The following is a 16,921-nucleotide window of genomic DNA, read 5'->3' on the forward strand; positions in this document are numbered from 1 at the left end:
ACCCATTAGCCTAGATACTCATCAACACTTGGTAGGTCCTCAGAAATGCAGCAGCTTTATCCTTCCCCCAGAAACTAAAAAATACCCCGGAAAGAAGCCTTGGGAACAGGTTAAGATGCCCAAGGCACACAGACCACACCCCATATAAAATCTGGATTAAGTAAAGGCTGTTCTGAGAACTGATTTTTTTGTCTTAGTCAAACCTTCCAACTTCTTGTGAGGCATTTAAGCTTTAATAGTATGTGTTCCTTTGTTTTTTCTGTTGTCCCTATTTTGTAGCCACTGTCTGACAAGGTGATGAGGGAAACAATATTAGAGGTCTGCTACCTTGTGTGAAACTTTCAACACAAAGACTGTAGCTTTTTTCTGTAACTTCTGAAAAATCACACTGCTTTCTTCTAATACTGTATTTCTCAGCATGGGCCCCAGCAGATCTAGGGAAGGATGAACAGACTGCTTTCCCTCTGGTCATTTTACTGATCACCTCTGAGGCAGAAGAGTAAATGTTGAGTCCCATTCTTTTGAATTTCTGCTCTTGCAATAATGAGAAGGAATGGGAAACAAAAGTGCACACAGAGTTTGTCAATCTTCCTTTGCTTTCTGATGAAGCCTGGTAATGCTTGCTAGGAGTAAGAGGATAAATTAACTCTTTTTATAGAGAATATCAGCTTGAACACGTCGCATGTTCAAAATAGGTCAATATTAGCAACATTTAGAGGGAAGTGAACAAAGCAAGAACTTCAAAAATTATGAACGGTCACAGTCAAAGAAGGAGAGTTGGGAGGTAGAAAGAATTGCTGATAACTCCATATCCTCATGTTTCTTCTTAGTGATTAACTAATTAGAAGCATTTGTTCAAGGTTAATTTGGTAACTGATTCCCAGTCATAACCCTTAATCTGGATTATTTCCCAATTGTTTGGTTATCAAACAATAACCAGCTTCACCATTTTTTAAAAACCATATTCTCATTTTAAAGTGTGGGGAAAAAGATACTTCTTTGTGCCTCCTGGAAGCAGACAATAGGAAATGAATGAGCTAGTCAGAGCACTAAATGAAATGAATGTCCTAGTTCAGAGCACTAAAGTAAATAAATCCAAAAGATTTGTTTAGAAATACTTAATAAGCAACTCTTGTCTCCTTTACTTGCTAAAATAAATTGTTTCCAGGGGAGGAAGTGGGATATTAGAGAAGCTTTCATGCTATGCTCCCAAAGAACACTGTTTTTAGTCGCTACCTTTGTTCTGGGACAGGCAATCAGCATGAAGTTATTCTTTACCCCTTAAACTCCTAGCCCCAAGCTGAGGGACCAAGAAGACAATGTAGAAAACAATATGTATTTATAAGACAGTTACTTCATGCATTTTGGAGGAACTCTGGAAGAAGATATGAGAGACAAAGAAAGTTTTCTTAAAATCTCTAATTGAGGATGTTAATGCAGATTTAGTCTCCTTGGAGGAATTGGATGGGTTGACTTGCAGTCCAGGCATCACATTGCCTACACAATTATGTATGCTTTCAAAGGCTAAAATATATAGGCAGCTGCCAAATGTTCAGTGTAAGATTATGGTTATCTGAATACCTAGGACAGGCATAGCTGTATTTTTTTGGGGAGGCTGTTCATGCAGGAAACAGCAGTAGCAGATGTATGGATTCTTGTACATACCTACCTACTTTTCTGAGTGGACAGTTGGCTGGGGGATGACAAAAGAAAAGAGCAGAAATAAACCAAAGAAAGTGCTCAATGCAAGTCAATATACTAATGTAGGGCCAGGTTTTCTTTATTTTTAAATTCCATGGAACTTACTAATTTAATTAATGGTGTTGAAGCCCTACTCCAAATTCTCTGCCAAATGCTTAGGTCACTGGCAGATGAACCTTGGGGGTTTCCCCTCAAATTCTCTACTGTAAAAGCAGTCAGTAAGGGTAAAAATGTGAAAATTGCGTGGTTCAATAGTTAGGATGTTTACATTAAAATTACTATGGAGATTGATCACTTTAACTTGGCAAACATATTTATTGTAGAAAATACATAGACTTGAGCTTAAACACTTTCACAAGCTGTAGCTTGTAGGCTCACAGGAAATTTGGTGTGTGTTGGCTTCCAGCATGATAACTGAGGCTAAGTAACAAGAATCTGCTTATGGTGGCCTCACTTAAGACACTGAAAAAATGTAACTGTATCCCTGCCAGAACCAGTACAGAACTGCTATACGCCTCTTGCCTAGAGGCTTTAAAGTTATCCTTTAAAGGAGGATAAATAAAGGAGAACACTTGCTTACTGCTGCTATATGTTCAAATCTGTGAGCCTGTTCTGGGATGTCATAAGAGTGTGTTTAGTGCCGCAGACCGCTATTTTTGTGGGATTGCTGCTGTGAAGCATCTGTTTTTAAGGTGGGACTGAAATTAGATGCTGAAGCTGGTAACATGCCACTTTCAGAAAGTGACAGAATTCCACTGGCATTTTCTTTACCATGTTGTTGCACTTTCCTATGTTTCCTCTAGCTACTTTATGTATTTGTATGAGCTTTACTGTTGTCCGTTAAAGTAATTACAGGTCTGAAACAGTCAAGTGCTGTGTGTTCATGTACTGATATGACAGCAAATAGAGATTAAGTGGATTAGGTGGTTTGAAGGTTGGGCAGTTCCAAGAGAATATTTACCAGCACATATTGTTCAGCGTCCTCTTTTGGTAACTGATGTCTTCCAAAGTCAAAATTTGTCCTTATTATTGAGAAGTGCTGTGAGAATCTTTTGATGAGAGTTCAGAATAAAAATTAAGGTAAATGATTCTCATCTGTTTTATGAAAGGTTATGTTTGGGGCTGTCTTAAATAGTTTATTTTCCTATGTGTGTTGAGGCTGTGACAGTGGCATTTGTGAGCATGTGATTATGCACCCTTTTTGTGTTACTTGAGTAAACTATGTCACATATTTAATTTAGCTCTTCTCAGTGGTGTTGCAAGTTATGCTTTTTAATACTTTCTTTGAGGTTTCTCAGCTTTTCCTGATTTTATGCTCTAATATTTTCAAGGGTGAGGGTAAATTACCATCTCATGATGTTAACTTACAGCAATTTTGTTAACTAACAGCAATTGTGTTACACAGAGCAATTATGTTACACTGCAAAAGATCAGATACATATTTAACTGAAACAGCCAGTCATCCAGTTTACTGAGATACCCTGCTTATGAATGTAAAGAAGACTAAGTGTTAAGTGACCGTTACTTAAAATGGAATTACAATTTAAATGCAGGTCTTTAAAAATTCTTATTGTGTGTTTCTCTCTACATTGATTACCATTTGTTACTATCTTGTTAAATGTCAGAAGTTATATTAAATCAGCCGGTTGTCTTCATTATTCTCAGCTGGAACATAAGATAATTCTCTTTTATCAAGGGTTTTTCCTCAGTATGATACCTGTGTTACATTCAGTCATTAATAAATAATTTAAGTAGCACTCATATTGAAAAATGCCTCATTAAGCATGATGGAAGTCAAAACAATCAGCCTGTTCAATGAATAAAATTAAGATGGCTGGTGTGAGTGCTTTGTATTCACTCTGTTTCACAAAGATTTTTTTCCTGCAGTACATTATGTCTGTGTGCTACTTCTCCAGTCCACTCTGATATTTTGGTTGATTCTGAAGTCTTCAAGTAGGAGCTGGTTATACTGTTTTGACCGTGCATTCAACTTTTAGCCTTGTTTAAAACTGACTTTACTGTGAGTTTTTTTATTACTGAGCAGTTCTCTCCTCTTGTGTACCACTACTTGTAAAGTGGCCATCCCTACTATTGCTTACTCTTGTTCTTGGTGTCTTAAATACTTCAGTTTGCTCTGTGGGAAAGTCTGTTTGTGATTGCTTGTGAAGGAAAAATTCAGAATGGATAAATGTTAATTTCTGTCTGTCTGTCTTTACTTTTGCTCTTAACTAAAGCAAAGTGCAAGGAAAAGATGCTGTTGATTTGTCCTTTCCCCAAAATCTACACTCAAGCAGATGGTGGTTTGATCCTTTGTGCTGTCCTCAAAGGCATGTAAACAATTGAGGAAAATGAAGAATGTTCCATTGCTACTACTGTGTGGGTTATTATACAGCTTAATTGTTTTTTGTCATGCTGTCTTTTGTGTACATAAAATATTCTAAAAATAATTAATTTATTATGTATGTTTTCAATACTTGTCCTTTGATTGCTTCTCTTAGCTTAGTCCTACTTCTACTTATATTAGCCAGGTTTGGCTTAGAGGACTCTTAAAAGCATATAATTATTAAATAGCAGAGATCTACGTGTCTCTCATCTCAAGACTTGCAGCAAGGCTTTTTAGGCATTTCTAGGTGACAACTGTGTGATTGATTTATTCCATCTCCTTTAGCATTTCCTGTAATCTCTGTCTAAAATGGCATGGCAAACAGCCATGGAAACATTTTTAGTTTCTGAAGCGCATGGCTGAAGTTCTGCTGCTGACAATAGTCGGTTCCTGAAGATGGATGTGGACGATGTGTGCTAGAACAAAAGCCCTCTCATTCTGCTCCACCTCCAAGTTCTCCACACCTTTTAGATGTGGGGCTCCTACTGGCATGTTACTAGCTTCACTTCAGGTTTTTGTACTGACATGCACCAGAGAGTCTTTAGTCTCAATTTTATTACTGTTTTCTTTGTAGTATGTTGAATTCTGCTTGTGGGAATGGTCTTCAGTGCTCACTCGGCATGAGGCTGTGGATGGGCATTTTTCTGACACTGTAATCTTACTTAAGGAAAAGGTTTTTTTTTGTTGTTGTGCTCAATTTCTCAGATAACAAGTTATTCAGAAATAGCCCTTACTGTGACTGGTTGTGGGGAAGCAAATGGGGAACACAAGTACATCTGCGTGGTGTGGAGCAAGGAGGTGATCCTGAATGTTGTTTTCAGGCCGAATGGGGGCTGCTGGTTGCTGCTGCTGCAGGGGAGGTGTGTGATAGCAGGGGTTCAGCCTCACTTGCTGTGAGGTCTGCTTTAGAGGACAAGTGTTAGGGTGTATGTAGGTTTATAGAAGATGCAGAGTGCTCCCTTAAATGGATGGGTGGGAGAGAGCAGCACCTGCAAGGAGGAACCCTTTCCAGTGCCTGTACACCCAAACCCAGAGCTTGTCCAGCTTCTGCACCAAGTGAGACTTTGCTGCTGCTGTTACATCTTCCACTTCCACTTGCTCTGAAGAAGGACTTGTGCTTTTTAGTCACAAGTTGTACTTTCTTTGCCCTTAATTAACTGCACTTATGGGTTGCTGTCCTTGAGTCTAGGTGTTTTCTGTCTGCATTCCCTTTGAAATCTCTAGAAGTGTCCAAAGTCTCCTGTGTTACCTACCTGCAGGGGAAACCATGGTAAATGGCAGCAGAATATCATGTCACATGAGGAAAAAAAAGGGGGAAGGATGATGTTGTAGGAGGCAATTTTTCTGTTATGTTGTATAGGTTTGGAGTTCTAGTTTGAAAGGAAATTTTAAAGAAAGTCAAAGACAGATGCTCCAAAAATGTGACAGTCAAACTTGTGGCTGATGTCTGTTGAGTTTTGTGCTTATCTTTCTGAAATTAAATTACTAGGATTATCATGAATTCAAAAACTATCACCTGTCTTTGGTATATCTTGATATTTTTAAAACACTTGGATGGTGGAAGGACTTAGGCTTCTGAGTGGGGAAGCCTGCTTAGAGTTTTGCTCTAATTAGGGAAACAAAGACACATAGCTTTTCTTTTAGTTTCGTAACTGAACAGTAAATTGCAAGCACACTGTGCTTAGGGGTATTCTTTTCTCAAACCTGTGAAGATCAGACTGGGAACAAAATCTGAAATATATGTAATCACACAGTTTCCTAGGGCAATTGCTAGTGGAAAAAAAAAAACAAACAACAAAAATAACCACTATTTTAGGTGACAATGTAAGATGTAACTAAGAGTACGTATTCTATCACTATTTCCATAGACTGTTAAAACCTGGTGGGGTAGGGTTATCTCATCCATGACTCATCCCTGATGGCGTCCTCCAGGGACTATCTCTGGTATGGGGTCATCAAGGTCTTGTGAGATGCTGTGCATTCCTACCTGGATATAATCTGAGGGTCGGAAGACCACAAACAGCTACTGGATTCCACTGAATTAGCAGAGGACAAGAGCTCCCTGACCACCACTGGACCTTCAGAAGGAGATCAGACCCTTCTACAGGATTGCTGCTTTAACCACATTGACCACATTAAGAGGATTGGAGCCACCATTTAACCAGACTGCTACCAACACCCTGACCAACAGGGTGTCAGGTTGCATCCTGACTCTGTCAGATTAAGAGAGTGTTTTTTTGCATTGATTTTATGTTTTCCTATGCAATTGCAGCTCTGACTTGGAATCTCTCACTTTTTTGTGAGCACTGTTTTGCTTTCCAGCTTGTACAACTGATGGCTTGGAGTGGGTACCTAAAACAGAAGCTAGACAAGATTGAGAATAAAAGTGGGTATTTGTTAAAGGCCTTCAACATGTACACCTTGGGCAGTCAGAAGCCTCCAAGAGGGGCTACATCCAAGATGTATAATGGTCACAAGTTTTTCAAACAGTTATAAGTTTGGTCCATTTACATATCAGGGTTAATCCTCCAATTACAGTTTCAGGTAATGAAGTGATATATAAACTACAAGTCTCTCCCTTTCAGAGTATTTTTGATTGCAGAGCTTTGTATTGTTCTGTTACACAAGTAATGCTAGGTGGCAGGCTGAAAAACCAAGCGGATTAATGTAAACACACTGTTTACCATAAATAATTATTCTAGCTTTAGCAATACCCTTTGATAATTTAACCTCATGTCATATTAATAAGTCTGTGTTTTGCTCAAGTTAACATACTTCTTTTCTATTTTTCCATTTCTTAGTTGATGGTATGAAAGTGTTTGAAAGAGATATTTTTTGTTTCCTGTTCTTAGTCCTACTCTCCAATTGCTAAAATAAGTATGGGAGGTAGATTAGCATTCATGATCTTATGTATACCTACTCTGAACAGCTTCAGGAAGGTAATCAGGTAGATGATACAAGCAAATTTTTTTTTTCCACTAAATTACATCTGAAGAACAAAGAACTGTCTGAAACTGAGCAAAAGAAATTGTGGGCTCCTGCACTTGGGGAGGAAGAACCCCAGGCAGCAGCACAGGCTGGGGCTGACCTGCTGGAAAGCAGCTCTGAGGAGAAGGACCTGGGGTTCCTGGTGGACAGCAAGCTCTCCATGAGCCAGCAGTATGTCCTGGTGGCCAAGAAGGCCAACAGTGTTCGGGGTGCATTGGGAAGAGCAGTGCCAGCAGGTTGGGGGAAGTGATCCTGACTCTCTACTCAGCCCTGGTGAGGCACATCTGGAGTGCTGTGTCCAGTTCTGGACTCCTTAGGACAAGGGAGACACAGAGCTGCTGGAGAAGGTCCAGAGAGGTTGTGGAGTCTCTCTCACTGGAGATACTAAAGAACTGGACACAACCCTGTGCCATGTTCTAGGATGTCCTAGTTTGAGCAGGGAGGTTGGACCAGATGTTCACTTGTGGTCCCTTCCAGCCTTACTCGTTCTGCAATGTGTCAAGTAAAATAACCCTGAAGGATGGAGGTGTGATGGAAAAAAGAAAAATTAGTCTTGGCTTGCTTGTAAAACTTTTTTAGCCCCAAAATGCTGACACAGTTATGGTATACCGATTGACTTTGTTTGCTCTGAAATGCTTATTCCCAGTAGGATCCTTGCATAGAATAATGAAATTAAAACAGAGAATAAGATTTATTGTGTTAAGTGTCTCTCTGGTGGTTAAGAAAAAATATTGTCTGTGCAAAGTCTTTAATGGGAAGAAAAGTTATATAATTAATAACCAAGAAAGAAATTACTTCAAATCCTGCAATTGTTTTTGCAAACAACCTAGGACCTGTTTTTCTGAGTAAAATAGAACATCTCAAGGGTTGTATATTCTATACAAATATGTATAGAATGTACTAGTGCACAATTACTGGAAATTTTTATCACTCTTAAAATACTAATGATATCTACAGGGAAAATTGACATTTGTTGTCGAGTTTTTATTGTTAAACCTAATGTATTTTCCATCAAAGATAATTCTTTGGTTTATGATGTTATTATCCAGGCAGCCTTAGCTGCAGTTCAGTCGCTCAAGGGTTTTTCTTTAGCTTTAGTGTCGTGCTCATCTCAGAAAGGCTTCTAGACTAGGTGCCTTCTGGAAGTGTCGTACTCCACTCCTGAGACATATGTAAATTTTTAACAGTGATTTTTAAACAATTGTAAAAACTGTATTGAAAAAAATACAGTTGTCTTGAAAAAAATAACATCTAGACATAAAACAGGAAATGTGGGAATAACTCAGTTTAAAAGTACTTGTTTTTATTCTTTTCCCATCTCTTTTGCATTCCTGTCTTTTTCAGAGGAAACATGAGGGAGCAGACAGAAGGGATGGCAGGCATAAACTATGTGTGTGATGCTAGATTTACATTTCCAGTAACTTCTGAATGTCTTAGTAAGGACTTTTGCTTGTGTGTGCAGTGCAGAATACAGCTGACAACTTTGTGTCTTTTAGTCAAGAGGAGAGGCTTCTGCACCATCTGATGTGTAGTGAACTTCAAAACTTTGCAGCTGAGGATCTATCTATATCAGGAAAATGGTCCTTCTGCTTGAAGTCCTGGAGGGGTAATGTTGTGGTTTATCCCCAGCTGACATCTAAGCACCACACAACAGCCAATTCGTTTCCCTGCAATGGGGTGAGGGAGACAATTGAAAGGATACAAGTGAGAAACTTGTGGGTTGAGATTAAGACAGTTTAATAGGTAAAGCAAAAGCAGTGCATGCAAGTGAAGCAAAACAAAGAATTTATTCACTTCCTTCATGGGCAGGCAAGCCTTCAACCATCCTCAGGAAAGTACAGCTCCATCGCTTGTAACAGTTACTTGCAAATGAGTGGTTTCAGTTGCTTAAAAAAATCCCTGTCAAAGGTATTAGCAAAAGCAGTTTTAATATAAATTTGTGACTAGCAACATTCAATGGCAAGGCTCACTCTATTACTTTTTATGTGGATGAAATACACAAAGCAAAATCAGATTAGAATCAGCTTAGAATGAATGACACAGAGACCAGAGATGGAAAAGAGTAATCATGTAAAATGGTAAGTGCGACCCTCCTGCTGAGTCACAAGGTTCAGAGTCAAGCCCCTTGCTTTCTAAATTCCTGATGGACACTAGGTGTGACTGAGTCCAAACTCAGCCACAGATTTTGAGACCTCCCTGCCCTACTTTCTTGTGTATTAGATTGCTCTCAGTTGATGTATGAGCTATTTAATGGTCGGGGAGTAGACACTATGTACAGAAAATGTCACTTCAAAATTTAATTAGGGTTCACTTTTAAGGGGCTTTAAGCTGTGTCTTGCCATCCTATCCATTTGGTAGAAGTAGTGAGGATCTGGTTTCTCCCTGTGTGAGGGAGGTGATGTAATATATCTGTAAATGCAGTGCTGAGACCCCAGTCTTAGAACTTTTAGTACCTTCTGTGCTTGGTCTTGGGGTTTTATCTTTCTCATGAAGTACATGTCAGCAAAAAGTGTGAAGAAAATGGACCCTCCTTATTCCTCTTCCTAGTCACACTCATCTTGGTAATTTTTGCCAGTTTCTGTTTGAACCTGCCTAGAATTTTTTTATAATAATGTCTGAGATGTGCCTGAAGTTAGACGATAGCAGAGCCATTATCTTCCAGGCTGTTTTGGTATTTTTTCTTTTAAGAATCCACATACTGGACCTTTTCAATTGGCAAGGTGAGCTGCAGAATAGCAGAGTCAAAGAGCTTTTAAAAAATCACAGCTGAATATTTAAAGTTGAGTTATTGCACAGGAGGGATTTGGTACCACGATCTGTCTTCCTCTGAAAATGAATGCCACCCATTGGTTTTGAGACTTCTTTTAAGGAAGGTGGTGTTGAATAGATGAAATAGTGGGTCAGAGTGTGACCAGTATGAGCAAATAATGGGCAAATATCTATAAAATGCTGGTACAAAAATCCTTCTTGTTAAATCAGTTGTCTTTAAGAAGGCATCGCTTCTTACAGGCACCCACCTGGAGTATCCTGCAGGATGCTTAAAATGTGTGTTAATTCTTGCAGACTTTATTCTGCATCATCCTGATGTTGTGTTGAAATCTGCTTGAAGGGAACTTCTGCCTTTACTTGTTCATTCTGACTGTATTTTTAATAAAGAAAAAAAAATTATTCATAATAATGTGTTCAACAGTGTTAAACTGGCAAGTGAATCTCATGTTAAAGCTTTTAAGAAAGATAGCTTTAACTAGAATTTTGTTATTATTATGTCCAAAAGGCTTCAGTGTAGTCACTGTTAGTAAAATGTGGCATTGTGGACCTGGCTTTTACACCTTCCCCTATTCCCTCTATCTTTTTATGACTTGACTAGTCATTTGATTTCACCTGTGTTCAAGCTCCTGTGCAGCATTTCACAATACCTTTAGCTGTAGTTAAAGCCCTGTTTGATCTAATTTCCATTCTGTGGCCTTAAGCATACCAAGTATTACTGCGATGTTCACCCCACAGTGCAATGAAACATGGTAAACATAAGGGACAGACTTGAGCATTATAATTACGTTGCGTGAGCTCCTATTTGTATTTCAAAGTTGCACCTAAAATAGTTTTAGTTGATCTATCTGTTTAGCAAATGTGTTAGGACTAAAATTATTGTTTGTGGGGGAAGAGATTATTCTGACAAACATACAGGTCAAAAATAACAGGTCAGAACTCACAGAACATTCTAAGTTGGAAGAGACCCACAAGGATCATTGAGTCCAACATTTAAGTGGCCTGTACAGGAATTGAATGCACAATGTTGGTGTTATTCCCACTGTGCTCTGATCAACTGAGCTAAGCTCTTTATTTTGCCTTACACAGGCAACAAACCCCCCACATTTTATTCTGTGGCCAGTGCATGTAAAGAAATATGTATAATTTTGCTTATGTTTTTTACTTGTCTTCTCCTGGATGTACAACTCTTGTGACAGGAAATACTGTTATAATTGTTCTGTTATTCTGTATGCCTGCTTCTTCTTGCATCTCAGTGATGTTCCCTGGAATTGCCTTACCAGGCACCAATTTTAACTGAGTCTGTGAGAACCTTCAGGGCTTTAATTGTTGTAGAGACTGCCTTGAGTTTGGACCACCCAGACAAAAGATGCAGCAGAGAGGGAGAAAATTGTGTTCATACAAGCTTTTTCTTTAGAAGAAAAAAATCTGACCATAATAATTAAGTCCTAGTGGTAAGTGGTGTTCAAGACACTTGGTCTGGCACTTGAAATGCATTTTTAGTTGCCACTTTAAAGGAGAGGAGCAGAGGTGAAATGCCTCTGTCCCTCTGGATCAGGAGGAAGATTTTTTTGTAATAAGGTAGTGTTTTCTGCTTATGTACCTAGTCTAGCATAGTCACTTTTTCCCTAGCAAGCTTTGGGAAATCTGTTAGGGTCTCTAGATGCTTCCTTTTTCAAAATCACTCCTTCCTAGTTTCTGTTGTTGGTTGAGTGTGTTGGTCTACGTTTGCAATTTGCATTGGTTTCTCTTTACCTTTTTCACTACAAGTTTGGGATTTTTTCCCCCTCTTCTTCTTTCCTGAGTGGTTTTGGTTTTTTTGTTTGCTTTCTTACTTCCTTTTCTGTGGTTTTTTTAACTCTTGCCACTTGTCTTTTCTGCGCTCAGCATACCTTGCTAGGATGATTTCCTGTTGGCTTGGCTAAACCACACGTCACTGCAGCCCTGGTTACTCCTTCTGTCAGTTCAATAAGACAAAAAGAGCTTAGCTGAAGGAGTGCTGTTTCAGAGTGCACAGAAATGCCATTTCTGTCAGTATGTTGTCAGTGGTGGCTTCCACAAAAAATGCGAGAAAAACGTAATAGCTGCAGTCTGCACATACACAATAGCACTGAGCTTTGCTCAGTCACTTCTGTTTCTCTTCAGGAAGGTTTCTTTCAAAAGACTAGAATTTTCTTTGTGTTAAAAACCCATTTTTCATTTTGGGAAGACACCCAAAGTAGTTTCCAGGCTTGTTCTGCAGCCCATTATCCAGGCTTTATCAAAACTGGGAGCTGTTACAGACTCTTTGAAGAACCATGAGACTTTGATAAGGTACTATTCAACATGGCAAACAGCTATGTAAATCTGCAGGAAGAGCTTAATGAGGGAGGCAATGAAAAATATTTATGCTAATGAGATTTTCTGCACCAGTTAAGTGCTCAGGAAGAAGTGGATGTGATGTTTGTAATGTGACATATATGTAGCCTGAAATCACTGTTTCTAAAGCCTCTGCATTTCTATCTGATTTGTATAATCTTTCTCCATTTTTGTATAATTGGATTTCAATCTTCTGTGTGTGACCATTCAAAAAATATTGTGAAGGCTTTCTCCTCAAGTTGTCTGCTGAAGGCAGAGGAAGAGCAGGAATGCACCTTTATCATTGACTGAAAAATTGCCAATACATATTACTGTGACCTCTGTGCTTAACTAGGGCTATTATATTTACATTTTTAAAATGCTGGCAAGTCATCTCAGGAGATGTGCCAATATAAAGTGAAATACTTCTTCTAGAAGGTTCTTCCAGTTTCCAAATGAAGACCTTGGTCTGAAACACTCTTGTTAGATTTGACCAATCATTGTAATGTTGTTTTTTTTTCCAAACCCTGCAAATCCCACTTTACAAAGTATAGCTCCTCTGGTTTTGTTTTGTTTTGTATTTTTTTTCCTGCCAGGAGAAACAAATTAGCTTCTGTAGTTTCAAGAGAACTGTGTTGCAGAATCATGTGTAAAAGATATTGTTCTTGCTCTTTTTCCCTCCTTTTCCCTTTTTTTGACTTCTTGTAGTGAATGAGTGATAGCCAACTGCAGTAGGTGAGCAAGGACTTGTGATCTCCCTAACCCTTCAGGGGTTTGGTGCTAGCAAACAAGGAGAATAGCAAGGTAGTAGTAGAAAATTCCACTGTGTTTTTTTACTTGGGGATTAACCAAGCTTGCATGTCCTCTGCTGCAGTACTGATTGTACTATGGGGAACATAAGAGTGTTTATGTTCCTGGGTGTGTCTGATGGGCCTTGTCATGTTTTCAGGATGATAAAGGATTTTAAGTGCCTATCTGCGGTGCTTTGCTAAAAAGAATAATTTTGGTAATCAGGCCTTGTACAGTTAATTGCAGTACATTCTTTTTGTAAACTACCAGGCAATTCTGAAAGGAGTATATGTCTGAGCAAATTGTGATTCATCTGATATTTTGAGTGTTTTTTCCAGTCAGCTAGGTTCACAGAGCTAGAGGAGATGTTTCTGAGGAAGTCAACCTTTTGTGTTATTAACTGCATCATTCTACCAGCCTACAGTGGAGAAACCTTCAGTGAGATGGTAGTGCCATAGACATGGTTTTTCATACATAGCATCTCATACATGCAGCATTTGGAAGCATCTGAGTTGATGCTGCAGTTAGATGCATGGTTTCTCAAGCTTAGCCTCCCTTTGTGCTAATGTGTTAAATAGACTCGAGTTCTGTAATGAGATTGCCATGCAATCAAACAGGAGAAGGCAGAGATGGCTTCTGTTCCAAGTTCTGTAACAACCTACTTTTTGTCACTGACTGGAGTTGACAGCTAGTGCCACTTTCTTCCGATCTTTTTCAGAGATCTGCTATTCAGTACTGTGTGACTCAGAGTAGGTAAAAGCCTTTGCATTAAACTGAGAACTTGAAGAAAAGTATTGTATTATGGCTAATAATATGCACAGTATTGTTAGAGAGGTCTAAATCCTTTAAGGCAAATCTGGATGTTATTTAAACATAATACCATAGTTAACCTTCTTCATGTTCCTCACTATATGATGAAGTGCTGTGTTATGTCCCCCCTTTCCCAATAATAAAGTTTTCAAATTTGAGATAGATTTCCTATCCATAAAGTGAAGGTTTTATGCAGGCAAGAAGAATTTGCCTGCAAATTTCAGGTTGAGTTGGGCATAGATAGATCCTACTGCATGTGTGCAGTTTTTTAACAGTGCCACGTACAAATATTGTTCCAGATTTACTCATGTGGTTTGCTTATGAATTTCAGACATTTTTTTGTTAAATAATGTTTTTTTTTTCTCTGTTTCAGTGTGCAAGGACCCACCCTACAAAGTTGAAGAATCTGGGTATGCTGGTTTCATTTTACCAATTGAGGTTTACTTCAAAAACAAGGTATGGAATCTCATGTTTTTCATAAGAAAAAAAAATCATGTTGAAGTGAGGGTTTTTTTAAGTTTTGAACTTCAGTTTGTAAACTTGATAAAGAATATATTTAAAACTATTGTTATCAATGCTGTTCCTCAACCCAGTATTACTGTAACATGTAGAAATGTGTAATTGTATTTCACAGAATCATAGAATGGGTCAGGTTGGAAGGGACCACAAGGCGTCATCTGGTTCAACCTCCTTGCTCAAGCAGGATCATCCCAGAGCAGATGGCACGGGATTGTGTCCAGACAGTTCTTGAATTTCTCTGATGTGGGAGACTCTATGACCTCTCTGGGCAATCTGTTCCAATGCTTGATCAGTGTTTGATCTTCCTCATGTTCAGGTGGAACTTCCTGTGCATCAATTTGTGCCTGTTGACTCTTGTACTATTGCTTGGCACCACCAAGCAGAGTCATCTGCTTGGATCGATCATCTGACACCCACCCTTTGGATACTTGTTAACAGTAAGGTGCCTCAGAGTCATCTTTTCTCAAAGCTGAGCAGACCCAATTCTCTCAGCCTTTCCTTTTAAAAGAGGTTCCCTCATTATTTTTGTCACCCTGTGCTGGACCTTCTCCAGCAGCTCTCTGTCTCCCTTGTCCTGAGGAGCCCAGAACTGGACACAGCACTCCAGATATGAAACAATATTACATCCAATATAGACTACTGGTGGACAGTATTTAGTAGATAACTCTGTGAAATTAAAATTGCCTTATTGAAAAAGAGAAGTGTAATATAATTATTGAGAAGAATTACTAGCCCTGCTAAAAAGTGGACAGACTTTAACTAATGCTCAAAGAGCCACTTAATCTCGAGGAAAGGACACCAGTCTTGATTATGTTGATTACGCAATGAACTCATTGTTCTATTTTAATATTACATTGTTCTATTTAGTACTACAAATCTTTATAATCAGTTCAGGTTTTGATCTTTCAAAACATTCTTTTTTTAATCTTGCATCTTTGTCTTTTAAAAAACATTATTTTAGACTGCATGTGAGTACTCATTATATTCAACATTACCAGGCTCAAGCCAAATCCAGTGGCATTCTGCAAAACCTACGCTATTGTGATACCTCACATTCTAAGTAATTGCTGCACTTATTATGAGTCTCTCAAACAGCAAATACAGAGTTTTCTTTAACTGTACATAACGGGGTCTGCATTACTAATAATTAGTACAGATAAAAAGAACTGGATTTATGTGAAATTAAAGAGCAAAATCTTGCAAAGTTTAATGTGCACTACCTTAATATCCAAAGTTATTCATGTTCCCTTTAAATGTTGTGTACCTTGGAGCTGTTATGATACTTAACATGATTCAAAGATACTCATGAGTTGATTTTATAATATCAAAATCCAGTTTGAAGTTCTTATTTTAATCAAGTCAAAATTATATGTTCACTGTGGTGAATGCTTTGTAAAAGACTAAAAGAGAAAGAAAATAGAAATGCGTTGTGAAAGACTTTTTCTGGAACCCTGATCACTTAAAATTTCTTTTGGGGTTAGTTTAGCTATGTGTGCCTTTGAGTGTGTATTCCAGTATTCTTTTATCTTTCACAGAAAGCCCTGTTAAGCTGTGAGGTGTGGCTACTTCTGTTCAGGCACTTTGGAAGTTGTAGGTCTTGAATAGGTAATTCGGACATGTTCCCCATATCAATCTGTGAAGAGCAGGTCTTGATTTATCATGTTTGCTGTTGGAAATGAAACAGAACTGGCTCAGTGAGTTGATCAGACATTTTGGTATGCTTTTTAGCCCTTTTTCTATTAGGGAAACTGTTTTGATTCATTCAGGAAATCTAAGGAAAAGCAGCCCAGTCTCTTCAACTCATCTATTGAATGTTCATCCCACAAACAAAGTAGAAGACAGTGAGTCAATCATTGAGCATCTCTACAGAAAGCTTCCTGCCCAGTATTTCTCTTTTTGTTTTGCGCTAGACTTGTGGCTGCTTTTTCTGACTGTGGAGACTGCAAGTCTCTGGTGTTCCCCAGCAGAAGTTGTGGCTTAGACTGAGATCAAGAGGGCAGCAGTGATTACAACTTGCCTTACCCTCAAGCAACATGTGGAATTAGGAAGTTTGCAAACATCCCTCACCCCTTGTTGGTGTCATGTAATACAACAAGCAGCAGTTGAACTGTGAGCCAGTTAGTCTGTCACGCAGCTGCAGCAGCATGCGCTTCCTTGGGATGGGTGCAATACAAAGGAAGAGTGGCACAAAAATTGAGCTGGCAAATTACTACTTTCTCCTGGCTCAGCTGTTCTTTCCTCACTAAGGCAGTTCACAGTTACTCTAATACAGGAAGAGAGGATATAGACTGAAGGAGGAAGAAGAGACATACTGTCATCATTTATTAAAGGTAGACAGCTGCTGAATTTCTAATTCAGGAAATACCCTCATGGATAGAGAAAGGAGGGGTACAGGAAACTACCTGGGCCACGGAGGATCCTGTTCCCAGGACTAAATGGAAATCGGTGAAAAATTTAATAGGTATTTTGCCATGATAGAAGAATATTCCAAGCCTTAAAGCGTTACAGAAATTACAACCAACCCCTGCTCCCAAATTCAGCAACAGCAGGCTATGGTTGTTACTCATTGAAACAAAGTCCTTAAAAATGCTTTTAGGTCAAAGAGTCCTACTCTGGAAAATGCAGTTC

The 16,921-nt window shown here is 38.7% G+C and overlaps 1 protein-coding gene across 6 annotated transcripts in view; it reads left to right on the plus strand.

The window, feature by feature from the left end:
• Window positions 1–16,921, plus strand: part of MLLT3 (MLLT3 super elongation complex subunit) — a 117,679-nt gene that overhangs the window by 40,751 nt on the left and 60,007 nt on the right. For all 6 annotated transcript variants that reach the window (XR_005956684.1, XR_005956685.1, XR_005956686.1 and 3 more), the window contains exon 3: window positions 14,148–14,230. Coding sequence is in view for 3 of the 6 variants with exons in the window: in XM_041485567.1 (XP_041341501.1) it covers window positions 14,148–14,230 (83 nt within the window). In the remaining 3 variants the exon portion in view is untranslated. The remainder of the gene's footprint in view (window positions 1–14,147; window positions 14,231–16,921) is intronic.

Source organism: Pyrgilauda ruficollis, unplaced genomic scaffold (genome assembly GCF_017590135.1).
Source record: "Pyrgilauda ruficollis isolate IOZ18807 unplaced genomic scaffold, ASM1759013v1 scaffold71, whole genome shotgun sequence".
Lineage (NCBI taxonomy): Eukaryota > Metazoa > Chordata > Aves > Passeriformes > Passeridae > Pyrgilauda > Pyrgilauda ruficollis.